At 46.4% G+C, this 26,069-nt stretch overlaps 2 protein-coding genes across 7 annotated transcripts in view; one reads left to right on the forward strand and one right to left on the reverse strand.

Annotated features, from left to right (window-relative positions):
- The window catches only part of TRABD2A (TraB domain containing 2A), a 66,926-nt gene extending 61,812 nt beyond the window's left edge, over positions 1 to 5,114 (forward strand). For both annotated transcript variants that reach the window (XM_082743478.1, XM_082743477.1), the window contains exons 6-7: positions 1,840 to 2,097; positions 4,670 to 5,114. In XM_082743478.1, the coding sequence (XP_082599604.1) occupies positions 1,840 to 2,061 (222 nt within the window). In that variant the 3' untranslated portion in view covers positions 2,062 to 2,097; positions 4,670 to 5,114. The remainder of the gene's footprint in view (positions 1 to 1,839; positions 2,098 to 4,669) is intronic.
- Positions 5,115 to 7,258: 2,144 nt separating this feature from the next.
- The window catches only part of DNAH6 (dynein axonemal heavy chain 6), a 220,051-nt gene continuing 201,240 nt past the window's right edge, over positions 7,259 to 26,069 (reverse strand). For 3 of the 5 annotated variants that reach the window (XM_082743451.1, XM_082743450.1, XM_082743454.1), the window contains 6 exons: positions 24,080 to 24,207; positions 20,176 to 20,361; positions 19,593 to 19,665; positions 18,718 to 18,869; positions 15,662 to 15,884; positions 7,259 to 7,543 (listed from right to left, as the gene is read on the reverse strand). In XM_082743451.1, coding sequence (XP_082599577.1) covers positions 7,440 to 7,543; positions 15,662 to 15,884; positions 18,718 to 18,869; positions 19,593 to 19,665; positions 20,176 to 20,361; positions 24,080 to 24,207 — 866 coding nt within the window. In that variant the 3' untranslated portion in view covers positions 7,259 to 7,439. Of the gene's footprint in view, positions 7,544 to 15,661; positions 15,885 to 18,717; positions 18,870 to 19,592; positions 19,666 to 20,175; positions 20,362 to 24,079; positions 24,208 to 26,069 lie in introns of those variants that run through there. The other 2 variants (XM_082743452.1, XM_082743453.1) reach the window with 2 other exon arrangements.

Here is a 26,069-nt window from a genome sequence, read left to right on the forward strand (position 1 = left end):
GCACTGAATCTTTATTGGGACCTAGGGTAAGGAAGTTTATTTTCCTGGTCCTTAGTTTCCTTAAATTGTAAAGTGGATGTTATGATCCCCCAGGACATCTCAGCTGTGAAATATGAGAAAGATAAAAATCAGGAGAAGTAAAACCAATTTCTTTTGGATTAATCTACACCCCTCCCCCCAACCATGTGCAGGGGCAATTAACTTGGTTCTCAAGCCCTGGCCTTGGCTACCTGCAGTAACTGGACTGAGGTCTTCTTGTGTCTGTTGTGATGTGATTTGAACAGAACCGAAGCTGTGATTTGTCCCACTGTGAGGATCCACTGCTTGAAGCCCTAAGAGCTGAGCCTTCATGAATTTGAGTTCATGTTCTTTGCTAAGTAAAAGCAACAGACCTTGTTTGGAGTGCCTACTGTGTACCAGAGCCTGTTTGGGTTATATGGAGGTCAAGGATGACATAGACATAATCTCTGCTGGGGTAGAGGGCCTTGGCATGGGGTCTGCCTGCCCATCTGCTCCTAAATCCTCTAGGAGGCCACCAGAATCTTGGAGAGAGAGAGGCGGGACAGTTTTCCTCTCTAGGCTCCAGTTTCTTGGCATAATGAAGAGGTTCATCTAAGTGGTGTCACACTTACGAGTCAGGCATTGTGCTGGGCTCCAGAGATAGTGATGAATCTGGCAGGTCCTGTCCTCCAGGGGTCCTGTAGCTGTCACTATATGTTGCTGGGATTCCCAGGCTCAAGTGCAGAATAGGGGCCTTTCTTCTTTGCCATTTGAGGAATTCTCCTCTTTTACCTTTTTTGCCCACCCTGAGTCTTTCCCTTTTTCATTTTTTTTTTGTCTCTCATACCTCCTCCGTTCCTCACACAGGGCCATGAATATTAGTTGACATCTCAGTTCTGTTGGGTTGTGGGTCAGAATTGAGCCCTGCTTCTGGCTAATGGTTAGTTCATCAAGGCTGAATCAGGGCAGAACGACCGAGTTCTTACATATGCTGGTCTGCTACACGCACATTGTTGGAGGATGCACTTGGCACATCCACTGCTCCCTTTTCTCAGGTGCATGGGAGCCTCAGGGCCCTCAGTGCCTCCATCAGGAGACAATGGGATTGGCCTCTAGTAGCTGGGATTCATCTCTTACTGGCCCTTCTCAACCTCAACTAAACCCTTGACAAAAGTCCTGTTGTAGGAAGAAAATTGGTCCTTCTAACAGCTTATTTCCCCACCAGAAGAGATTCTTGGGGTGGGTGGGTGGGACTATAGTCACCTTTAGGGGAAGACTAGAAGCAAGTTTGAGTTTCTCATCAATTGTGGACCACATGTTCCCTTTGGGAAGGATGGCTTATGGTGAGGCCTGGGGTAAGGTGGTCAGAGGCCAGCGCTGTGAACAGTAGCAGTCATTCAGGAGGGGATGGGGCTGCTACAGACTCATTCTGAGTGAAGCCCTTAGGAGGGTAAAGGAGGGATTAACATGATTAAGGGCCACTTCAACTGTCCTAGGTAAATGGCCTTTAAACATTCTTCATGTTGCTTTCAATGCTGTAATCTTCAGTGACTTTCTAGACAGTGGGACCCCTTGTTAGGGAAGGGGAGTAATTATACACAATTTAAAAGAGATCTTCTGTTTCCTCCCCAGCTGGGGGATTTGGAATGACTATGGTGACAGTATGGGAGGGAGAAATTAAGGCGTCAAAGGGATCAGTTCTGGAGGTGGCTTCGAGAGCCCTCCCTAGGCAGCTTGAACTTTCACATTCTCTCTCCCTTTTGAGGCCCTGAGGGTGGGGAGGACGCCATGCTGTGCGACTGTCCTTCAGATCCATCTTCCCTCCACCCCTCTTCACAGAGAGAAGCGCCAAACTCCGTCCTCGGGGCCCACCTTCTCGCGGGTCTTCGCTCCGGAAGTGCCCGCTGGGGACGTCCGAGCTCCGGAAGCTGCGTTGGCGGCCCACTCGCTGTTTCTGCCTCACGTGTCCCCGCCCGGAAGGGCCGACCTGGGTGGCGGGGCGGAGCCGAAGTATCGGAAGAAGCGGAGGCGGCCACGCCCACAGCGAAGGCAGCGGCTTAGGCAGTTCAGTGATCTGTGGGTTCGACTGGAGGAGCGGTGAGATGGTGGTTTGGGCTGGGCTGGGCTGGGCCGGGCCGGGCTGGGCTGGGCTGGCCTGGCCTGGGTAGGGCCTGGCAGGGAGCCCATTCCTGTCATCCATCTGCCCCCTGGGAGTGTGAGTGGGGAGCAGCCCAGGAATGCTACTACACTGCTTAAGAGTGAGGGGCTTCAAGGCTCTGGTGGGGATAAGTGCCCCACTGGTGGACCAGCCTTTCCTGTTCCTCACAGTCTTAGGCACTGGTGTTCCGGTCACTGTGATACAGGTGAAGCCAGATTAAAGGTAGTTGCTTCAAGCCGGAATAAGGGCAACATGTTTATCTTTGTTAAAGGATAGTGGTGGGGTGGGGGAGCTGGTGTAGGTATGCATGAGCTTGTTGGTTTGCCAGTCCTTTCTGCACTGCAGATCAGGGATTTCATAGTTTTGCAGAGTTGGAAGCATCCTTGTAAGAATGGGCCTGTTCAGCCCCCACGTTTGACCACAGAATGTACTCTCAGAGATGCTTAGGGGGTAGATCAGAGGTGGGCAGAGGAATCAAAAGTGATGACTCAGCCTGGTCTGCAGGGCATAAGGCTTCTGGAAGAACTATATCAGAGAGGCCTGGGATCCAGGATCCAGTTCAGCCTGAGTGTATTGAGTTCCTTCTATGTGCCTGCTTTTGTGTTCAGGGCTGTGGCTTTGGAGTAAACCAGGCATTAGCCGTCTGCCTCCATGGAGTTCACATTCTGGGGAGAAAGCCAGATCTTGAGTCGATCATCTGCAAAGGAAGTATAGGGTACTGTGGGAATGTGCTTTTGTGTGTGTTGGAGGATTGTGTGTCTATATAGGGCTAGGCACCAGGAAAGGCCTCATGGAGTGATAGACCTTTCAGCTGATACTGAGTAGAAGCCTGACAAAGTGAAGTCCAATGAACAGAACTTTTGAGTCTGGATCGGGAGATTCAGGGATCTGATGCTTGCATAGGTGCTTAATAATGTTGACTGAGTAGCAATTGAGCAAGGAGGGGAAGGATTTCCAAGCAAAGGGAACAACTTGAAGGCATGGAGAGAGTGAGCGTGTTGAAGAAACCAAGATGAAGTCATTATGGCTGGAGCCTGGGAAGTCAAGAGCGGTGGGGTGGGTGGGTCCAGACAGGAAGTGGAGTGGAGTGACGAGAGTCTCGTGCCTGCAGGAATGAGGAGCCACTGAAGGCGGGAAGCAGGCATCCAATGTGTTGTGGAATTGGCAGCTTCTTTGTTTTTGTTTTTTAAATTTTAAAAAGATTTTATTTACCTATTTGAGAGAGAGAGAGAGAGTGAGTGAGTGGGAGAGGGAGAATCTGAAACAGACCTCACTCTGAGTGGGAAACCTGACCGAGGGTTTGATCCCGTGACTGTGACAGCATGATTTAAGCCAAAATCAATAGTCAGATACTCAACTGACTGAGCCACCCAGGCGGCCCTGGGATTTGCATTTTTATTTTTTCACTTTTTTTTTTAAATATTTTATTTATTTATTTGACAGACAGAGATCACAAGTAGGCAGAGAGGCAGGCAGAGAGAGAGAGGAGGAAGCAGGCTCCCTGCTGAGCAGAGAGCCCGATGTGGGGCTCGATCCCAGGACCCTAGGATCATGATCTGAGCCGAAGGCAGAGGCTTCAACCCACTGAGCCACCCAGGCGCCCCGTTTATTTTTTCACTTTTTAAAGATTTTATTTATTTATTTGACAGAGAAAGAGAGAGAGTATAAGCAGGCAGAGGGAGAGGGAGAAGCAGGCTCCCTGGTGAGCAGGGAGCCAGATGTGGGTCTCAATCCCAGGACCCCAAGATCATGATCTGAGCTGAAGGCAGTCGCTTAACTCTCTGAGCCACCCAGGTGCCCTAATTGGCATTTTTAAATGGAGGGAAGCTGGGTGCCAAACAGGACCTGGAGAACAGGGACAAATCCTGTTGTATCCGTGTTCCACAGAACCTGACAGAGGACAGCCCTACAACCATCCTTCCTTGGTGGAGGAAGAAGTCAACCTATTCGGTACTTTTTCATTCTGGGCCATTTCCTTTCACAGTGGCCCGGAGTTGGGCACTTTCCACCTGAGCTGAGCTGAAAGGTCCAGATGGGCCTGAGACCATGGACCCCTCAGCTCATACTGTCTTGACTTGGGCTGTCTGCATGGTGTTCACACCAGACGAGCTGGGGTCGGGGAGAGAGCCAGATCCCAGGAAGGATACCTCGTGGCTTGGATGTGCCTCTCTGTGTGGTCAGTGAGGAGGGTCCCTGCCTGAGATCGCCCAAAGGCTAATGATAAGCAAGTCTGAATTGGGCCGTCTTGCACCTAGAGTGTTGATAATCTCTGACCCAAGAACCATATTGCTGCGGGACATGCACTGGTCTTAGCACTTGTATTAGCTCGGTTTGTTGTAGCAGTGGTATTAAGGGACAAAGACACAGGAAGCCCATTAATATACTAAATCCATTCCCATCTATCTTTAAAAAAGGGAGATGAAAAGAAGCTGTGTGGGCCTTTCAGGGCCTTGGAGTAGCCAGTGGCTCCTGCTGTGCTCTGAGACTCTTGTTTTTTTCTTTTTCTCCCAGTGTCATGGTCCCACAGCTCCAGGTCCCCATTCTGGATAAGTCCGTCTCTGCTGAGCTGCAGCTCCTTCACCGTGGGCATTCCCACCACAGCCAGATGGTGGCCAGCAGTGCCGGCCTGTCTCTCTGGACTCCTGTGTTCTGGGTGCTGGCGCTGGCTTTCCAAACAGAGGCACCCCTCCTGTAATGACTGGAGGGGCCAGGCCAAGCCCCTGATCCCATGAACTTGAAGGATGGCCATTCCTGTACTCCACACTCTGGTCTAGCCTTGATAGGCCCAACCCAAGAAAAGAGAGTAAAATGCCGTGTTGGTTCTTCTCTGTCCAAGAATTGACTTTGGGTTATCCAGCAGTGCTTGGGGTAGGTGTACAGTTTTGTAATATAATGAGTTGTATGAAAATAATTATAAATGTATTATATGAAAATAATTAAAAACATTTTTTCTGTAGACTTTTTCCTACAACGTGTATATATTATGCAAACAACTCTTGCTCACACCCTCTGGATACTATCACCGCTTCACTCCTGGGCTCTGCTCCTGGCCTCCTGCCACTTTGGATCCTGACCCTGTTCTCCTTCCTGCTGCTGCTCTTCCTACTCACTGCGGGTTCTGGATTCTGGGGAGTCAGTAGGCCGCAGGACCTTTGTTTACTCCTATTTCAGGTCTGTGATTAGGGTGCTTCCTGCACTCTGGCAAGCGCTTTAATTACGTATAATGGGTCTCACCGGCATGCTGAAGACTGGGTGAATGGGTGAGTTTTGTCAAAGGGGCTGTGCAAGAAAGTGGTTTCCAGGGGAGCCTTGGTGGCTCAGGGGGTTAAGCCTCTGCCTTCGGCTCAGGTCATGATCTCAGGGTCCTGAGATTGAGTCCCGCATCTGGCTCTCTGCTTAGCGGGGAGTCTGCTTTCCTCTCTCTCTCTCTCTCTTTCTGCCTGCCTCTCTGTCTACTTGTGATCTCTCTCTGTCAAATAAATAAATAAAATCTTTAAAAAAAAAAAAAAAGAAAGTGGTTTCCAAACACTCCCTCTTCCTGTCTTGATATTTATTATTTATATGTCTGTGTCTTACAGGGAATCTATAGAAAATAAGTAAGAGTAGAATTGTCTTGGTTGAGTCTGAAATGGGAACTTTTATCCCTACCCCCCACCCCTTCCTGCCCCACCGCAAGGTTTCTTTAGGGGCCTTCAAGAAGCTCACAGAAACCCGGAGGGTCTGCGCAGGACTTGGATGGGACCAACAGGAAACAGATGTGTTTGTTTCTAACGTGGTTTGGGGAAAGCCTGATTGCCTGGGCTTGCGGTGCTGTGACCTTCTCTTCCTAGACTTTGTTGTGGGTGCATTCACAGTCATTTCCAGGGCCCAGAAGATTCTGGGGTCTACTGAAAGAGTGGCGTGGCGTGACTCAGGATGCCATCCTCCACCTTTGCTCCATTCTGCACCGTGCACCCTGTATTGCAGGGGTAGGAGGGTTCAGTGTTCCCGGATTCCCTTGCTGCTATGTTTGAGATTCCCCTAATGAGCTAGATATACGTGCCTTGGAAGGTGAAGGGCTCAGAAGACCTTTTTCTTCGGGAGTGGTGGCAGAGAAGTGGAGGCTCCAGGAGGCACGCATTTGTGCAGTGGCCCGGCGCTACATTTCCTTGTCCAGACAGTCGCCTGCTCCACGAGTGTGGTACAGCTGTGAGGTCGGCAGTTTCCCACAGCTCTCTGACCTTGGGTTACAGCTGCTGTGGTGCCCGATACCCACCTCTGACTTCTGCTACAGCCATTCCCATGGCTTAGTAAGCACCTTTCCCGCTTGGAACGCCAAGAGTAGCCTCGGATTCCTGCTCTGAACTCTTAAGGTAATAGAAGTGCTCTTTGCTTCTCCGGGACTTGAGTCTGTTTTTTTAAATTTGGATAGGAATGGGGATGAAGGTGGAAGTAAAATGGGAAGGCAGGATTACTGGGCCTGACCCAATTCTTGCAAATTTCTGTTACGGGGGTGATGTAGCTTTATCCATCCTAACCAGGTGATCCCCAGTTTCTTGGCTCGTGTTATGGCTGAGGAGGCAAACAGACCCTTGTTGGTTTGCCACAGTGACTGCCCCATCTTAGTACTGGCCCAACAACCTCTACTTGTGGTGAGGAGGTGGGCTCAGACCATCCTGGCTGGGACTTGGCTGCTTTTCACACAGGCTCATCTAAAGTGGAAGGAGAAGCCCTGTACTTGGGCAGGACCAACCTGCACTTCGTGAAGCATAGCAGCTTTTTCTGAGGATTGTAGTATAGCCCCGTAGGGTGGGGGAACAGGCATCTTGGGGTCAAGATCTTGTTATGCAGCTCATTTGCTCATCAGCTTCCCCTGTGCTGGGCTCTGAACCTTAATCATTTCCCAGAAATGGAAACACCTGGAACCATGTGACTGCAGTGGACACAAGGCCTTTTGTATTAGCGTATTAGCGTGAGGAGGAAGGAAGCCCATGTGGGTAAGGCATGGCTGAGCTCTGACTCGCCCAGGCTATTGATGGGAAGCTGCCTGACTCACCTGGGGGAGGGGAGCAGGTTTAAGAGGTGAGTGCTGAACCCACTGCTTTCACATCAGAGCTTGAATTACCAACAGGAAGAAACATTCAAAGTTTATTTTAGGTTGGAAGAGAAAAACCACATTACTACCCTCTTAAGTCAGATCCAAAGTAAAGCTGTTTTGCTCACATATAAGTTCTGCAGACCTTTGTCCCCCATCAGGAAAGATCTCTGGCCTGGTTCTTTTTTAGCAGGAGGTGGCAACTTTTCACTCATTTAGCTGGCAGAGCAAAGCTGATCCCTTGGCAATCCAGTAATCTTTGGACCGCTTCGAAGGTAAGAGGACAGTAACCACAAAGTTGGTTGAATGACCTAGTTAAGGATACAAGAACAAAAGGTTTGTTAAAGAATAACCCCTTGATACAGAGAGCACTATATCAACACACCTGGTTTCAGGCCTGACTCAGTCTGTAAAGATAATGGGCAGCTAGTCCTTTACAGATTTTAGTTTTCTGCTCTGTAAGATGAATATGTTAGGACGTGATCCTTTAGGCCCTGTCTAGCTCTGACTTTGTATAATGTTGTAAAGGATGTTCCAGATTCTCTGCAGTCTGACTGAGGGAACACTGGACTACAATTCAGCCCTGAGTTTTTAGTGGGACTTGGGATGCATTTGGCAGGTTGGGCATCTGTTCACTTGTCCATCTGTCTGTCTATCTGTGCGTGCTTTGTTTCACCCTGCAGTTGGGCACCAGGGCTCCTGAAATGACTAAGCACAATTGTAGATATCTGGTCCTCAGGTGTGGGGCATCTGAAGTAAGATGCACTTTTGCACCAGGACCAGTGTGAGAAGTAGAGCATTCTGCCCTCAAGATGGCACTGCATTCATGGCAAACCCCATCTGTGTGGAAGCTGGAGAAGGTGGTGCTGTCTCCTACAGAGAATGCCTAGGTCTTCCCTTTCCTTACTTTTGTATGCTATGCCCTGCATGGTGCCTGGGCAGTGTTTGAGTGACGTTTTGTAGTACAGATGCACCACACACACACACACACACACAGCCCTATACACATATACCTAGACACACACATACACACATTTATATATATATATTTAACTGTTAGTTTGATTCAGGATTCGAATGAGGTCCATGCCTTGCAGTAGTGATGGGTTTTTATTTGAATTGATCTGAGAGTCACGTGAGTGGGGGTGGAGTGAGGGAGAGAGAGAATCCCAAGCAGACTCCACACCTAGCAAGGAGCCTGATGTGGGAATTGATCCCACAACCCTGAGATCACAACCTCAGCCAAAATCAAGAGTCAGATGCCCAATCTACTGAGCCATCCAGGTGCCCCAGTGATATGTTTCTTAAATCTCTTTCAGTTGGTAGGTTTCCCCCTCTGTTCCTTTTGCCATCCCATTATAATTGTTGAAACAACCAGACTGTCCTGTAAAGTTTCCTACAGTCTGGATTTTTGCTGACAGCATCCTCTGGTGATTTTAAATGTGTTCCTCTATCCCTGTAAAGGGGTGGTTAGATCTAGGCCATGATCACATTCAGGTTTGAGTGTTTTGGGGCAAGAACACTTGAATAGGTTGTGTGTACTTCCATCAGGAAGCACCTTATGTCTGATTGTCTTTCTTTGTTGGGATATTAGCTGTTGATAATTATTACTTAGAGCCATTATTTCATTAGGGTTAATAATAATTTTTATTTATAAAAATTTATGCCCCCCCTTTTAAAATTTTATTAACACATAGTGTATTATTTGCTTCAGGGGTACAGGTCTGTGAATCCTCGGTCTTACACAATTCACAGCACTCATCATAGCACATACCCTCCTCAATGTCCATAACCCAGCCACCCTATCTTTCCCCCCACACCCCCCAAGCAACCCTAAGTTTCTTTCCTGAGAGTCTCTTATGGTTGTCTCTCTCTCTGGTCCCATTTTGTTTCATTTTTCTCCCCTCCCTTCCCCCACCCCCTACAACCTCCCACTCTGCCTCTCAAATTTCTCATATCAGAGAGATCATATAATTGTCTTTCTCGGATTGACTTATTTCACTCAGCATAATACTCTCGAGTTCCATTCACATGGTAGCAAATGGCAAGATTTTGTTTTTTTGATGGCTGCATAACATCCCACTGTGTATATATACACATCTTCTTTATCCATTCATCTGTTGATGGACATCTAGGTTCTTTCCACAGTTTGGCCATTGTTGACACTGCTGTTATAAACATTCAGGTGAATGTGCCCCTCTGGATCCCTACATTTGTATCTTTAGGGTAAATACCCAGTAGTGCGATTGCTGGGTCGTAGGGTAGCTCTGTTTTTGACTTTTTGAGAAACCTCCATACTGTTTTCCAGAGTGGCTGCACCAGCTTGCATTCCCACCAACAGTGTAGGGGGGTTCCCCTTTGTTTGCATCCTCGCTGACATCTGTTCTTTCCTGACTGGTTAATTTTAGCCATTCTGACTGGTGTGTGGTGGTATCTCATTGTGGTTTTGATTTGTATTTCCCTGATGCTGAGTGATGTTGAACACTTTTTCATGTGTCTGTTGGCCATTTGGATGTCTTCTTTGCAGAAATGTTCATCTCTTCTGCCCCTTTCTTGATTGGATTCGTTGTTCTTTAAGTGTTGAGTCTGAGAAGTTCCTATAGATTTTGTAAACTAGTCCTTTATCTGATATGTCATTTGCAAATATCTCCTCCCATTCTATCAGTTGTCTTTTGTTTTTTTTTTTTTTTGACTGTTTCCTTTGCTGTGCAAAAGCTTTCGATCTTGATGACGTCCCAATAGTTCACGTTTGCCATGGCTTCCCTTGCCTTTGGTGATGTTTCTAGGAAGAAGTTGCTGCGACTGAGGTCAAAGAGGTTGCTGCCTGTGTTCTCCTCAAGGATTTTGATGGATTCCTGTCTCATGTTGAGGTCTTTCATCCATTTTGATTCTATTTTTGTGTGTGGTATAAGGATATAGTCCAGTTTCATTCTTCTGCATGTGGTGGTCCAATTTTCCAAACATATTGTTGAAGAGACTATCTTTTCCATTGGACATTCTTTCCTGTTTTGTCAAAGATTAGTTTACCATAGAGCTGAGGGTCCATTTCTGGGCTCTCTATTCTGTTATGTGGATCTGTGTGTCTGTTTTTGTGCCAGTACCATACTATCTTGATGATGACAGCTTTGTAATAGAGCTTGAAGTCTGGAATTATGATGCCACCAACTTTCGCTTTCTTTTTCGGCATTCCTCTGGGTATTTGAGGTCTTTTCTGTCTGATAAAATTTTAATGTTATTTGTTCCATTTCTTTGAAATAATTATGGTATTTTGATAGGGGTTGCATTAAATGTGTAGATTGCTTTAGGTTGCATAGACATTTTCACATTGGGTCTAAAATGAGCATATCCATGGGTCTTGTTTTTTTTTTTTTTTTTTTTAATCCATTCTGAATCCCTTTGTCTTTTGATTGGGGCATTTAGGGTTAACTATTGAAAGATATGAATTTAGTACCTTTGTATTGCCTGTAAGGTGACTGATACTGCATATTGTTTCTGTTCCTTTCTGGTCTGTTACTTTTAGGCTCTCTCTTTGCTTAGAGGACCCTTTCAGTATTTCCTGTAGGGCTGGTTTGGTGTTTGCAAATTGTTTTAGTTTTTGTTTTTCCTGGAAGGTTTTAATCTCTCCTTCTATTTTCAATGACAGACTAGCTGGATATAGTATTCTTGGCTTCATATTTTTCTTATTTAGTGCTCTGAGTAGATCATGTCAGTCCTTTTTGGCCTTCCAGTTCTCTGTGGATAGCTCTGCTGCCAATCTAATATTTCTACCATTGTATGCTACAGATGTCTTGTCCCAAGCTGCTTTCAAGATCTTCTCTTTGTCACTGAGACTTGTAAGGTTTACTATTAGATGACAGGGTGTGGACCTATTTTTATCAGTTTTGAGGGGGGGTTTCTCTGTGCCTCCTGGATTTTGATGCTTGTTCCCTTTGCCAAATTAGGGAAATTCTCTGCTATCATTTGCTCCAATATACCTTCTGCCCCTTTCTTCTTCTAGGATCCCAATTCGTCTTTTTTTTTTTTTTTTTAATATCACCAAATTGTACATTAAAAAAAAAAAGATTTTATTTATTTGACAGAGAGATCACAAGTAGTTAGAGAGGCAGACATATAGAGAGAGGGGGAAGCAGGATCTCTGCTGAGCAGGGAGCCCCATGTGGGCCTTGATCCCAGGACCCTGAGATCATGACCTAAACCAAAGGCAAAGATTTTTATCTTTGATCAAGAAAGGATGTGTATTCTGTTACTTTGGGATAGAATGTTCTAAATATATCTGTGATGTCCCTCTGGTCATCACTTAACCCACTGAACCACCGAGGCACCCTGGGGATCCCAAATATTCTGATATTGTTTCGTCTTGTGGTATCACTTATCTCTTGAATTCTCCCCTCGTGGTCCAGTAGTTGTTTCTCTTTCTTGCTCAGCTTCTTTATTCTCCATCATTTGGTCTTTTATATCACTAATTCTCTCCCTTGCCTCATTCATCCTAGCCGTAAGAGCCTCCCATTTTTTTAATAGCATCTCATTAATAGCTTTTTAAAATTTCAACTTGGTTAGATTTTAGTTCTTTTATTTCTTCAGAAAGGGATTTTATTTCTCCAGAAAGTGATTCTCTAGTATCTTCCATGCTTTTTTCGAGCCCAGCTAGCACCTTGATAATTGTCATTCTGAACTCTAGTTCTGACATATTACTAACGTTCGAATTGATTAGGTCCATAGCCATGGTACTGCCTCTTGTTCTTTTTTTTTTTTTTTTCTGAGGTGGGTTTTTCCATCTTGTTGTTTTATCCAGGTAAGAATAGATGAATGAGAGAACAAAATACTAAAAGGGTAGCAAAGACCCCAGAAAAATATACACTAACCAAATCGGAGGAGACCCAAAACCAGGGGGCAAGGAGGTGAAAGGAAAAGAGAAAAAAAATAGATACATATTTGAAAAATAGAATACACACACACACACTAGTGAATAGAACAGTGCTACACACTTGATTTTGGGTTATTTTGGTTAGTTACAAGAAACTGTCTCCCAAAATTTTAAAGAAAGAAAAACTTACACACACAAAAATAAGGGTATACACAATGAAGGGATAGAATATGACCGTAAAGATGAAAATTAAATAAGGTTCTAAAAAAGGAATTGATAAGATAGGAAGTTGGTTGGAAAAAGAACAAAAAAAAAAAAAAAAGAGGAAAGAATGTGATCAGGCTGGAGACTAGAACAAAGCCATGTGCTAGATTTAAGGTATATTTTGATCTGTTAGAAGAAACTGTATCCCAAAATTTTAAAGAGAGAAAAACCTATATGTATACAAAAAACTAGGTTAAATACAATGAAGGGATAAAAATGAGTATAACAATGAAAATTTAAAAATATTTTTTAAAAAAGTTATTGATAGGTAAAATAGTTTAGGGGCACCTGGGTGACTCAGTGGGTTAAAGCCTCTGCCTTTGGCTCAGGTCATGATCCCAGGGTCCTGGGATCAAGCCCCACATGGGGCTCTCTGCTCGGTGGGGAGCCTGCTTCCTCCTCTCTCTCTGCCTGCCTCTCTTCCTACTTGTGATCTCTGTCAAATAAATAAATAACATCTTAAAAAAAAAAGATAAAATAGTTTAAAAAGGTTAAGATAGGGAAGGGAAAAATTAAAAAAATAAAATAAAAAAAATTTAAGAAATTTAACTTTGAAAGACTAAAGAATCATGGGGAAAAGCCATGAATTCTTTGTGGTGTATTCCTGTAGCTCTGATGTTTTGCAGTTCTCATTGATGGGTGAACTTGGTCTTGGCTGAATGTTCTTGGTCCTTTGGGGGAGATTCCTGTTGCAGTGATTCTCAAATGTCTTTGCCTAAGGCAGAACTGCATCACCCTTGCCAGGGGTTGGGCTAAGTAATCTGCTTGGGTTTGTTCTTGGTAGCTTTTGCTCCCTGAATGCTTTCTGTACAGATTTGGAGGAAGGAGTGAGGATGGTGGCCTCCCAGTCTCTAGCCCTTGTAGGAGCTGAGAGCTCGGGGCCCCACTCCTCAGTGCACCCTCAAGGAAAGCAGTCAATCACTCCCATCTCCCTGGTCTCTGGCCACATTTCGAGCTTACCCAACCTGTGACTGAGTGTTTCTATCTCTAGCACATGGCCCTGTTTGGAGTCTCCAAACCCAGCAGATTCCTGCAGCATGCTCCTGTGCTGCTGCTCCCAGAGGAGGAAGGGGGAAGGGTGTCTCTTCTGGATCTGCCACCTGTGGGGTCTTGCTAAAAGAGCAGTGGCCTTACTGTGACTTGGACCATAGTTTAAGGTAGCCCCAAACTGAGAGCTCACTTGGCTCTCGGCTCTGTCTTTGCAGCCAGTTTCCCTGCTCCAATACCTGGGAGCTCTGCCAGCTTCAGACACCCCTGGTCTTTTTGTGACCCCACGGGTCCTGAGACCACACTCTCCCTGAGTTCTCCACCCTCTGCTTAGCCTCTAGAGTGATGTCCCTCAGTGGAGCAGACTTCCAAAAGTTCCAATTTTGTGCTCCATTGCTCTACTGCTTGCTTGGAGCCAGCCCCTCCCTCAGCAGTCTCTCTTTCCATATGTTGTCTTGGGTTCAGTTCTACACACGTCCTACTTTCCAGAAAGTGGTTGCTTTTCTGTTCCTAGAGTTGCTGCTCTTCTTGTCTTCAATTTCCTGTTGAGTTTGTAGGTGTTCAGAATGGTTTGATAACTAGCTGAACTCCTGGGACCTGATGATATTTATGTCTACTCCTCCGCCATCTTGCTCCTCCAGTTAATAATAATTTTAAAATTTAGTGATGATTAAGTGTAAGGAATCCATTGGTGATTTAGTTTTTGTATATAGTATGACATAGGGTCTAAGTTTGGTAAAACCAATTGTCCAAGCACCATTTGTGGAAGAATTTCTTTCTTCCTGATCTATTTTATAATGTATTTTATTTTATTTGAGAGTATAAGAGAGGAAGAGAGAGAGAAAGAGAGTGAGCACGCACAGAGGGAGAGGGAGAAGCAGACTCTCTGCTGGGCAGAGAGCCCGATGTGGGCTGGATCCTAGGACTCTGGGGCCCTGTGCCTAATGGACATGCTTAACTGACTGAGCCACCCAGGCACAAAACAAGGTCTATTTAGTGATAACAAAGTGAGAGTACAAAGCTTCCAAGGAGGGAGGGGACCTGAGAGGGTTGTCTGCAACATCATTTTAATTACTATCTTTTCTTGGTTTCTCTTGCTGAGAAGACAGAGTTCCTATTGGAATTTTAGCCAATAATAAGACAAATGACTTTTACAAAATAGGTAAAAGACTTGAACAGACAGTTCATCAAAGAAGATACAAATAAGTACCAGAAAAGATGGCTAGCATCCTTAGTCATTAGGGAAATGCAAAATAAAACCACAAGAAGATACCACTATATTCTCTTGTCCACCTACCTGACATCTAAAATTACAAGGACTGATGATCCTAAGTGGTTGTGAGGATGTGGAGGAACTGGAACCCTTATATCCCGCTAGTGGAAGTGTTCAATGGTGTGGCCACTTTGAAAACAGTGTTTCTTCAATTCTGGAAAGTTATCAGCTATTATTATCTCTCTTTCATCCTCTTTCTCCTTCCAGATTGGAAAGATTTCTCCTTTCCAGAAAATGTAAAATTTGGTTCCTTTCATGATGTCACTTTTTTTTTTTTTTTTTTTTTAGTCTCATTGTGCTGCATTGTGAGGGATTTCCTTAGCTCATTCCCTGCTCACTCTTTAGCTGTGTCCTAACTCTATATGGGGCAGATCTTCAGTCTCTGTTTATTTTTTTTTTTAATATTTTATTTATTTGGCAGATAGAGATCACAAGTAGGCAGAGAGTCTAGGCGAGGGCGGGGGGGAGTAGGCACCCCGCTGAGCAGAGAGCCTAATGTGGGGCTTGATTCCAGGACCCTGGGATCATGACCTGGGCTGAAGGCAGAGGCTTTAACTTACTGAGCCACCCAGGCACCCCTTCAGTCTCTGTTGATACAGCTTTCTACTTGGTTCCTTTTTTCAGGGCTATGTCTTAGTTTCAGGCCCACTCAGATTCCCCTTTCTTCAACATGGCATTCCATTTTTGGTTTATTTTCAAATCCATTTTCTATGATGAGTCTCAGTGGTTTTGGTGAGCAAGAGATTTTTGTATGTACTCAGGTCATTTTTTGAAATTAGAAGTCACTGTTCAATAAGCTCTATTTTCTACTTATTAGAATAGAAGAAAGTATTAGTTTTATACTGTCAATCCATTCTCAGAGTTTAAAGAAAGAGAATTTATAACATTTATAAATTAATATGTTATAAGTGGCCTCCTTTTAAGCTTTGCTAATTGGTTTAAGATCTCCCCTTGCATAGTATACGTTTTTTTTTTTTTTTTTTTTTTGACTTTGTAGTTTGTGTTTTGTCATCATCTGGGCCAGTGTTTACACATTCTTACCTGTGGTTGAGAGCGTTCCTGCTCGGGCCCCTGTTTTATAAAGTGGGGAGTGGTAAAGTGTCGGGTTTGGCACATAATTTTGTTGAGGTTCAAAATGCACCACGGGCAGCATTGGATTCATCTGTCCTGGCAGTGCATCCTCCATCACCATCTCCGTGTTGTCCCATCGAGAAGCATCCATGAACATCCCATGAACAAGAACGCCATCCTGAGGAGAGGGCAACTGAAAGACGAACAGAAGTTTTAAGGTGAGGAGAAGGGCCTTAGCTGCTGTGGGCTGTTTTCTGAGTCCCACATCCTCACCAGTTAGTTCTAAGAACTACTCTACAGATTGCTATTATTACTCACATTCTGGAGAGGAAAAAACAGAGGCTTGGAAAGGTAAAATGACTTCTCAGTTTGACACCAAATCTCATACTTTCCATACTCCATTAAGATCTCTAATAGGGAAGCCATTGATGGGCTTCAGACTATCCTATATTATGTCCTGACTTTCTCCTTCTCATGGGAAGTGGGTGGGATAGGAGGGCTGTTTGGTTTAGCAAGGTCTTTCTGGGGTCTGGGTATCCTGCTAAAGACAGACTCTATATCTCTAATAACACAGAGCACCAATGGAAAGTTCCTTTTTTGTTTTCAGAAATTACTCTAGATTTTTCATGTTTCTCTTAAAGCGGGTGGAGGAGAGAGAGACTGAGAAAGATCCTGGCCCTTAGTGGCCCGTGACTGGATGCCACCCCTGGTGTATAATTTCAGACAGTTGTAGGCTTCCGTGTTGTCCTTCCTCAAACACTGAGTGCCGCTGGCCATTTGTGGAGCTAGTTATCTTTGGGACAATTGGAGCTTTGCACCTGCAGGCAGATGACCGAGTGTTTGGACACAGGTAGTATATTTTTATCATGAACAAAAGAATGGTAAGATCTTTTTGGCTGGTCTTTACTTTTTAGCATCCTGAACTTTGTCTCCTGGGCAGGTTCGGGGAGGAGAGAGGGGGCCTTCCTGTCTTGGGGGCTGCTGTGTACACTTGTGCAGTTTGCCTTAGGACAGGCTGGAAATCCAGCCTGCTATACATGTGCCAGGCCATGTGTGGGAGCCATGTGGGCATCCACCCAGAGGGAGTATGTTTTCCTAAACTGCACAAAGGTGGCAGATGGGCAGACAGTGGCTTGTGTGTAACAGAAATAAAGCTGTGTAAGCAGTCTCTGGGAGACAGGCACTGGGAGGACCACGAGGTGGGCCCATGATGTGACCTGCCATCTCCACAGAAGGCAGGGATTCTAAGGCAGTGTCACATGCCAGGGCCCACAGTCCAGGCGGAGATGTGGTGTGGGTTAAGGCAGGGTGGAGGAACAGAGGCCTTGGTGGTCAGCGTAAGCTTCCATCTGTCAGAGCCAGCCTCCTGGGGCGGGTAAAAATGTGCCAGGCACAGAGCAGGGCCGGCATCCTGGAAGGCCTCAGTGAGAGCTTTTATGTGGATGCCTTCCCGTGGCCTTGGTTATTCCTGATATGGGCCTGGGACACCCTCCTGGCTAAGAAGGGGCTCAAAATAATGAGGAGCGCAACTCTCAATTTATTTTCTCTTTTCTTTAAAAAGCATTTTGATGCTCAAATTTCCTTAAAAGGGTAACTCTTTTTATTGTCATTTTAAATATAGGCAATTAAGAGGCATGGGATATTACAGTATTTCATAAGTAAGCCATGCATATTGGATCAGTTTGTCTTTGTAAGTTTTTGCTCGTGTGCGCAGAGTAGATCAGTCAGATCTGAGTGGGGTGGATGATGACAGAGTTATCCAGGAGCAACTTCTACTAACTGATGCCAGGATATGTTAAGAAAGTTTAGTCAAGCCATTCACCACAACTCTGTTGATTGGTGCGTGAACACTTTCTTGGAAAAAGCCATCTGGAAGCAGATGTTTGATTTTGTGGCACAAATAGGGAATTATATTTATCCGGCTCACTGGTACACAGAGCTCCAGTCCCCGTCGCTATCTCCTTAGCACGTCGAAGCTGGGCAGCTCACATTGGCAGCAGTGGTTCTCATCCCTGGCTGTACACTCAAATCACCAGGGGAGCTTTGGAAAATAATGGTGCCTAATGAAACAGGGGTGATTCTGATGTAACTAGCGGGTAATCTGGGCACTGGGATGTTTAAGAAGTTTCCACAGGTGATCCTGTCAGTCAAGTTTGAGAATCACTGATACTCTAGAGCCATGGTTCTCAAACTTTAGTGGGCCAAGAACCCCATGTAGAACTTGTCACAGTACAGATTTCTGGGTCCCAGCCCAGAGTTTCTGATTCAGTAGATCCGGAATGGGTCCTTGGAATTTGCATTTCTAGTAGGTTCCCAGGTGATGCACAAGCTCCTGTATTGGAATTACACTTTGAGAACTTCTGCTCTAGAAGGAGTAAACTATGTAGGCAAGAAGTTTAAACTGCTTCTCTAGTGCACTCTTGTAAGTTATGCCGTGTATTTGTGGTTATATAATGTATGAAGTTGGTACATCACTTCCGCTGGGGGGCAGCTCAATGAACGGCCAGTAGACTCAGCCTGTAATAGTAGTTCTTTATTGTGGGAGCATTATGTGCTGGTTCATTCTTACCGCATCACCACTCTGAGGCCGGTGGCAGCCCCATCTTAGGGATGAGAACGCTGAGATGCAGACACCCTGGTCATTGTTCTAGCGTACTTAGCTGGCAAAGGGGAAGGTCAGAATTTAGAGTCAGGCCTGCCTGATTCTGAAACCCTTGTTTTTAACATCTTGTTAAAACCCTCATATTTAACCTCTTTATCCATTAAGAAGGAGAAACTTGCCATAGGAATCTAAAGAAATAAACAGTGTTACTTTAAAGAACATCTCTACAAATCAGGCTAATTTGGGCAGTTCCATCTAGGCACTGCTCGCCTGGGGAGTTTGTCTGAGGGCTGTGAATCTTGTCTGCTTCTCGTGCTCCTGCATGTGGGAGACAGTGGGAGAGGGGGCCAGGGAAGGATGGCTGAGATCTCAGATGGCCGTGGGATAGGGCTGCTTTGCTGTAACAGTAGTCAAGGGATGGTACCTCCAAGTCCATGGGCAATTCTTGTCCAAACTTCACTGTCTTGGCAGCTTCTGTAACTGCAGCTTGATCCCGGTAGATGGGAATCATGTTGTATTTGAAACTCAGCTCATCTATAGGCAAATTGTATTTCCGAGCATGATTTTGAAGAGTTCCTATAAATATGAAAACCAGAAAGCTGGATCCTCTGAACAACACTGCCACTTCTCCGCTTGCCTCTGCCAGGCTGCTCTAGCATTTGAGATCTTCCACTCCAGCGAGAAGTCTCAACCATTAATGCCTTACTCCAAATTAGCTCATCAGACTGGAAGCCTGCAGTGATGTTGGGAGGGATGGAGCCATGGCAGGGCTGGGAAGAGAGGGAGGAAGGCCAAGTCTCAAGGGCACTGCTCTGCATCGAGGGAGATAAGCCAGTGCAGGAATTCCAGAGCCCCATCTCCCTAACTTCAAAGTCCTGCTCAGCTTGTTTTATATGGGCTGTATATAAGGCTGGGCCTGCTAGCTGGAGTCCTTGGGGGCTGCTGGAAGGAGTATTTGTTAGAGGGAAGGAAGCTGCGCTGAGGTGGGCTGGAGCAGGTGGTGCCTTTAAGCATGGGGGTCACACGGGACTGGGGCATGCTGTGGACATTTACAGCAGCAGGGCACACTTGCACAACAGAGAGGGGCAGGGATTAGGTTGTAGGGGAGCATCTGCTGTTTCTGCCATCCTTTCTCCGAGTCAGAGTGGAAGAGCAGGGCCTCACCGAACTGCCCTATAGTCAGCCATGCACAGTTAGGTCACTAGCAGCCAGGCCTTCTCCCCGGCTCCTAGAAACCCAGCTTGTAACCGATCATGGTCTTTTCTGTGGGATTTTTCTTGGGAAAGCATGGTTGGTTACCTGTTAGAAATCCTTGAGGAAAGAAGAAACCGGAGATCCAGAAGGACTTAGGCTGCCCCCTTTTGAGCCACAACTAAAGGAGAAACATCACACCATCATGTATTGTTTTTCTAAAATGGAGTTTGTCATTTAAATCAAAGTCAGATTTTGGAGGGCCTCTCAGGAGACTGAATCTCGACCAGCCTGTTAGTCACCAGTCTCATTCTCACTGCCTGTATGTTCCCTTTCCTCACCCAACAGCCTGAGCATAAAACCAGAAACTGGTTATTTCAGGGGGTGTGGAAGAGGGCAGACCACAGCAAGGTCACACCTGGCACTTTGGACCCATGTCAGATTGGTTCTGTACCTCATAGCAGGGTCCCATGAATTAGATCTGAAACTAAAAGGGCATGTGGCAATTAGGGCCAAGGGCAAAGTACATTATGATCATCATGACTTTCAAATTGATGCCATTCTGGAAGTTTCTGTCTCTTTGGGTTCAGATGATCCTTCAACGGTTGTTAGTGTTTCAGTTCGCTAGGGCTTCCTAAGGACTTTGAGGCCTACTGTGTTCATCAAACCCCAAAGCAATGAATTTTCTTACATCCACAAATGCAGTCCTTAGGATAAGATCTTTGACCCATGATCCTAGTGGCTTCAGGGACGGGTAGGCTGTGCTGGACCACAGAGAAGGAACCTGGTTGTTGAGGAAACTGTTATAGACCTTCTCCATCTCCTCAGACATCACCACAAAGCCAGCAATGGCTTTGTTGAGTGTTTCCAGAGAAGTCTGAAAGAACAGGAATGGGGAGATGCATTTCACAGATGTAATTATCAAGTGTGAGTGCCACTCGTTTGTGGCAGCAGGTCCTACATTGGGCTGAAGGGACAACTTGCTGGGTTCCCCCCTCCCTGCTGGGCCAGACCCTCCAGTCTTTCGTGTATTTTTACAACATGTGACCATAGGTAAGACCTGGGGTGGGGGACAGTTCTGGCGGTTAATAGCAGAATCCAGTGAAGTGGAGAGAGGGGAAAGTAGAGAAATACCCCTGAAGCCTCGAGAAGTGATTTCAAGAACTGCCACTGAACAGCTCTCCTCCAGGCTAAGGGAGAAACGGGTCTGATGGTTGGTTAGTTGGGAAGTGTGGGGGTGGTGGTGGGAACTACCTCGTGTCCCCGCTAATTCTGCCCTGAGGCAGCCCATGGCCTCTGAGGTCATAGAGAGGGAAGATTCTTAGATGAAACTAATCTTTTAGCAGGTACCAGAGAATCTCCTTGAACTGGAAACACTTCCTTAAGGCATGCCCCTTACCCTCCCCTCACCCTAACAAAAGTCAGAGGCAGACAGCAGTCCTGGGAGATGCTGGGCTGGCAGCAGCCGTGGGACGTACAGGGCAGCAGTTGCTGCCTGGCTAAAGATGAAGGCTGGGCTTGAGGACGGGTACGGCCAGCATGGGTTCCCGTTTTGTGAAAACTACTGCCATCTACTGGAAAGATATTATAGAAAGATGTTAGAGGCCAAATTTATATTGGTCCAGGACCATACAGCTCTGGAGATAGGCCATATGTGGACGAACAAGGTTGGTCAGCCTTCCCTTCCCTCACAGTTACTCCCCAGCATGCCATCTCTCTCCACAAGAGGCAGTGGTATGAAAAAGAAGAGTTTTAGTTAGATCTGCCCTTGGGACGCGAGGAGCTCTTGGCAGCGTCGGAGAGCAAGGAGGCTTCCAGCCAGAGCCAAGGTGGTATTCTACCTTAGATACTGAAAATGGAAAAAGGAGCAGGAGACTTACATAAAATGCTGGGAGAATGCTTAAGTTATGGGGAGAAGGGGGGGATTAGGCAGCTAGGGTCTTCCAGGTCTGCTGAAAATAGAGGTCACTTTGCAGCCAATTCTCCCAGAGGAGGTAGTTAATGCAGGCACCATGTTCAGTGAAAGCATAATTTCAAAATGTTCTCTGTGGCTAGAAGCCTGACTAACAGGCTGGCCTTGTCTCTCTCAGGAATGGCCCTGGCTCACAGTTCTGTCACTAGAAGGAGGAGAATGGGTCCTGCAGGTGCTGCCACCTTCCTTGGCCTTTCTTAGTGCCACCTTGGTGCTGCCTTGCTATTCCCTGGATGAAGTGAAGGGGCTTGGCCAGACTTAGGGCAAAGCAGGGCCAAGCAGAGGTCAGGATGGGGGAGGCAGGCGGTGAGGGGCCACTACCCCTCCCTCAGATAGGAGCGCTCTGCCTTGGTTCCTGATGGCCTTGCAACCTGCTTCTTCCTGGACTCTGCCCTCTTCTGCTTCCTGTAGGTGAAACCCGCCATTATTGGGAGATGGTGTTTGACAAGAAGTGGCCACAGGGAGACTTGAGAGCCACACTCATTCACTTGCTCATTCAAAAATTCATGAAGATTTAGTGTGTGTCGGGGGCTAGGGAAACAAAAATGACTAATATCCTAGTTTCCCTCTCTTCCAGAAGTTCATTGTCTCCCTGGGGACCCATCTTCATGGAGGGGTAATTTCGAAGTAATGTGGTAGGCACAGTGATAGACACAGACACCTGAAATGATGGGGCGCTGAAGAGGGGTTCCTAAGTTATCTGATGGTGGAGGGACAGGCTGGTGTGTCAGGAAGACTTTTTGGAGGAAGCGACATTTGCATTTGTCCGTCTTCAAGTAGGTGAAAGGTCATGATGTAGAGGAGGCAAGACATGAGCAGCATGTCCGTCCTCTGAACAAGAGTCCTCCCTTCCTTTTAGCTGCACACAGCAATCCAATATGGAGACTACACTGCCCACCACCCTCGAAGCTGGGGCACAGCCATGTGACCAAATTTTGGCTAATGGGGTGCAAGAAAAAAAATGATGTATGTAATTTCTGGGTCACATTTTTACGAGGAACCTGCTTTCTCCCAGCCCTCTCTTTCCCTTGTCCCACTGGCTGGAAAAAGGGGACAGTAGGAGCAGCCATTTTAGGCCCAGAGATGCAGGCTAGCTGTTGAAGAAGCAGGTTCTGGGAGAAAGCAGGTTCCTCGTAAAAATGTGACCCAGAAATTACATACATCATTTTTTTTCTTGCACCCCATTAGCCAAAATTGGTCACATGGCTGTGCCCCAGCTTCGAGGGTGGTGGGCAGTGTAGTCTCCATATTGGAATGCTGTGTGCAGCTAAAAGGAAGGGAGGACTCTTGTTCAGAGGACGGACATGCTGCTCATGTCTTGCCTCCTCTACATCATGACCTTTCACCTACTTGAAGACGGACAAATGCAAATGTCGCTTCCTCCAAAAAGTCTTCCTGACACACCAGCCTGTCCCTCCACCATCACATAACTTAGGAGCCCCTCTTCAGCGCCAGCTGTTGAGGCTGGAAGAGCCAACCCTCCAGCTGGGGTCCCTAGATGAGCTCACAGAGCAACATGGACTCCCTGCCCCCATAGGGCTTCCTCTGGGCTGTTAGCTGAGAGGGAAGTGAATTTTTATCTTCTTTTGGTCATTGTATTTAGAGGTCTTTATCCTAGCAGCTTAGTCTCTAGCCTGGCTCTTTCCGTGTACAAGGCGTTAAGGGCTGAGCTGGCCCCCCGGCCTGTGACACTGGTGTAGAGCTGACAAGAGCCACAGTCCCAAGGTGAGGGTTTTGCACGTTCAGCTGACCCGTACCCCTCTAACCCACAAGCCGAAGTATTACCTGCCAACTAGTAACACTGGGAGACTGTTTTTCTAATAGGAGAGAGTCTTTGGCTTTAAAAGACTTACCCCAGTTGTCTTTCCCAATCTTATCACCAAGCCTTGACTTTGTGCTAGGTATTTGGGTCTTGCTGGGCAGCAAAACTTACCCAGTGAATGCTCTGTATTTGGTCTCTAATAGCTTTTGTGCTTCCCTTATCAAAGTTACACACAGAGAAACCAGGGAGGCCTTCGGCCATCATTATAAATCCAAGGCCATCCAGAAAGTATTCTGGAGCATAAGGCAAAGGTCCAAATAGTTGTCCTCAAATTTTAGTGTTAGTGAAATCATCTGGGGGTGGAGGAGGTTATTTAAAATTTCTCAGGGAATTCTAACTCAGTAGGTCTGGAGTGGGATCGGGGAACCTGCATTTCAAATATGTTGCATAGCAGATTCTAACGCGGGCATTTTGTGGCCCAACTTGGAGAAACTCTGGTTTTTATAGTTGTCATAAAGACTGTGTTATTACATGCAAACCGGACGTCAGGAACACGCGCTGAATCTCTCATAATTCAGTGCTTCAGTCCTTGATCAAATATCTGAGTGAATGCTCACTTCAGGGATGTAAGTTAGGATAATGGGGACACTGGGATCTGCAATGTCACAGACTGAGGGAGGCCTTATCAGAGAAGGGCAACGGATTCCTTGGATGGGGGCCGATTCCATTTTAGTGTTTGGAGAGTTGTTAGCAAATCCAAATGGAAATGCTGAGGTGGTGGAAACGGAGGACTCTTATGAGGCTACAGTTTTCTAGAAAGCTTTGTTGCCTGCAGGCAGTGCCGGCAGGGAGCGCTCATACGTGTATCAGCTTCAGTAGCTTGTTAAAGCGGTCCACTTCTTGTCCGAGCACCGTAGTCAGGGAGTTAAGGCGTCCTTGAGGATCCCTGACGAAAAGGCTCTCCAACGCACTCTCCATTTCTAGTGTTTCTGAAACACACACAGCTGATTCCTCAGACTGATCATCATGGACTGTGGTCCTCATAGCACTGCCCTTGTCATGCGCTTAGCTTAACTCTTACAAAGCCGACTTCTGCAGCGGGCCTCGACTGAGTGGGAGTCCGGCCGCGCACAGACCTCAGTGGCAAATGCCGGCAGGACCAGCAGCTACCTGGTAGGTAAGGGCCATCCCTGGGACCAGAGGAGCCAGGAACCCTGAGTTTTCTCTGCCAGGTGTGTATGTAAGCCTCCCTCTTCCCTGCGCACAGGCATTGCCTCTCAGAGACGAGGGGGTGGCTGGGGGTGGGGAGCGAGGGAAGAGGCAGATGCAGCATCTCTCTTGTTCCTGAGCACTGTTCAAAGGGACGGACTCAGTTTTTAGGCCTGTAGCTCAGGCTGGGTGGAAAGTTTTGCTCTTTGTTTTCCCTACAGTCTAGCAAATGGAGGCTTACAGAAGCTGTACAAAAATGAAGGCCCAGCATTTTGCCTGCATGTCTGAGTAAAGTGTTAGTAAGTGAGTGGCTCTGAAGTCCACATACTGAATTCCTTCTGAATTTGCATTTTCACTGCTCTAGAACATTCACACAGTGGTGCGGATCATTCTAGTCTTGGGTCATCTGCAGTGCTGTGCTTACACATCCCAGTCCCCTATCAGCCCCTGAGAGGCTATCCCAAACCCTCAGTTCTCTTACTGAATAGTCACATCCCTGTCCCCTTTGCCTTAGCAGATGGCATATTTATTTCACACTGAAAATATGTGCTTTATTAAGCTAAGAGAGAAAGCTCTCCTAGGTGTCAGTAGAACTCTCTGAACCAAGTACATGGCCTTCCAGCTAGCCATCTGCCAATGCCTCCCTTTTCCACCCAGCCCTCCATCTTCTGTTTGCTTAAAATCCCCTCCTAACCTGACTCAGTTTGCTTCACCACCAACAGAACCCTCTGCTCAGGAGGCATTCTGTTGAAGGCCTGTTTTGGGAGATGACTGGCTTCTGAGTTCACACAGGCCTTTTCTTCTGGGGGTGGGGGAGTCTTAGGAGGATTGGCAAGACTCTGTTTGTGGTACAGTGATATAATAGATATAATAAATATCTATTTTGGCCTTTGTCCCTGGTTCCTCCTGGCTAGAGCCCCCCCAACCCTTGTAATTTCCTAAGTAAAAGGAGTGATAGGAGCATCATTTTTTATATTTGGCTTTGACCCTGGCTCTGAAATAGCTTTTGAGTGTTAAGGGTGAAAGGAGAGTCTTTGTTAAGGATGTGGCTTTGGAAAGCCTTGAAGGGTGGAGGGCTCGTTGTCAGGGGAATCAACCATGCGATTAGACTTTTAGAACTTTCAGCTTTCTCCTCTGACCTCTTGGAGAAGAGAAGGGCTAGAAGTTGAATCAATCACTAGTGGCTAATGACTTAGTCTATTTGCCTAATAATGAAGCGTCCATAAAGACCCTTACTGAAGGGGTTTGGAGAGCTGTGTAGTAGGAGGGTGGTGTACCTTGACTCCATGGAAGCTCCTGCTCTTGAGACTCTTCTAGACGTGGCCTATGTACCTCTTTTTGTGGTTGTTTATCTGTACCTTTTTAATATAATAAACTGGTAAATGTGTTTTCTTGAGTTCTGTGGGCCATTCTAGCAAATTATAAACCTAAGAAAGGGGTTGTGGGAACCCCCAAATTATTGCCAGTTTGTCAGAAGTATAGGTCACAACTTGGAACTTGAGATTGGCATCTAAAGTGGAGGACAGTCTTATGGGGTTGAGCCCTTAACCTGTGGGGTCTGCGCTAACTCTGGTTAGTGTCAAAATTGGATTGTAGGATACCCAGTTGGTGTCCAGAGAGTTGGAGAATTGAAGCGCACACA

This window comes from Mustela nivalis (assembly GCF_964662115.1).
Source record: "Mustela nivalis genome assembly, chromosome: 8".
Lineage (NCBI taxonomy): Eukaryota > Metazoa > Chordata > Mammalia > Carnivora > Mustelidae > Mustela > Mustela nivalis.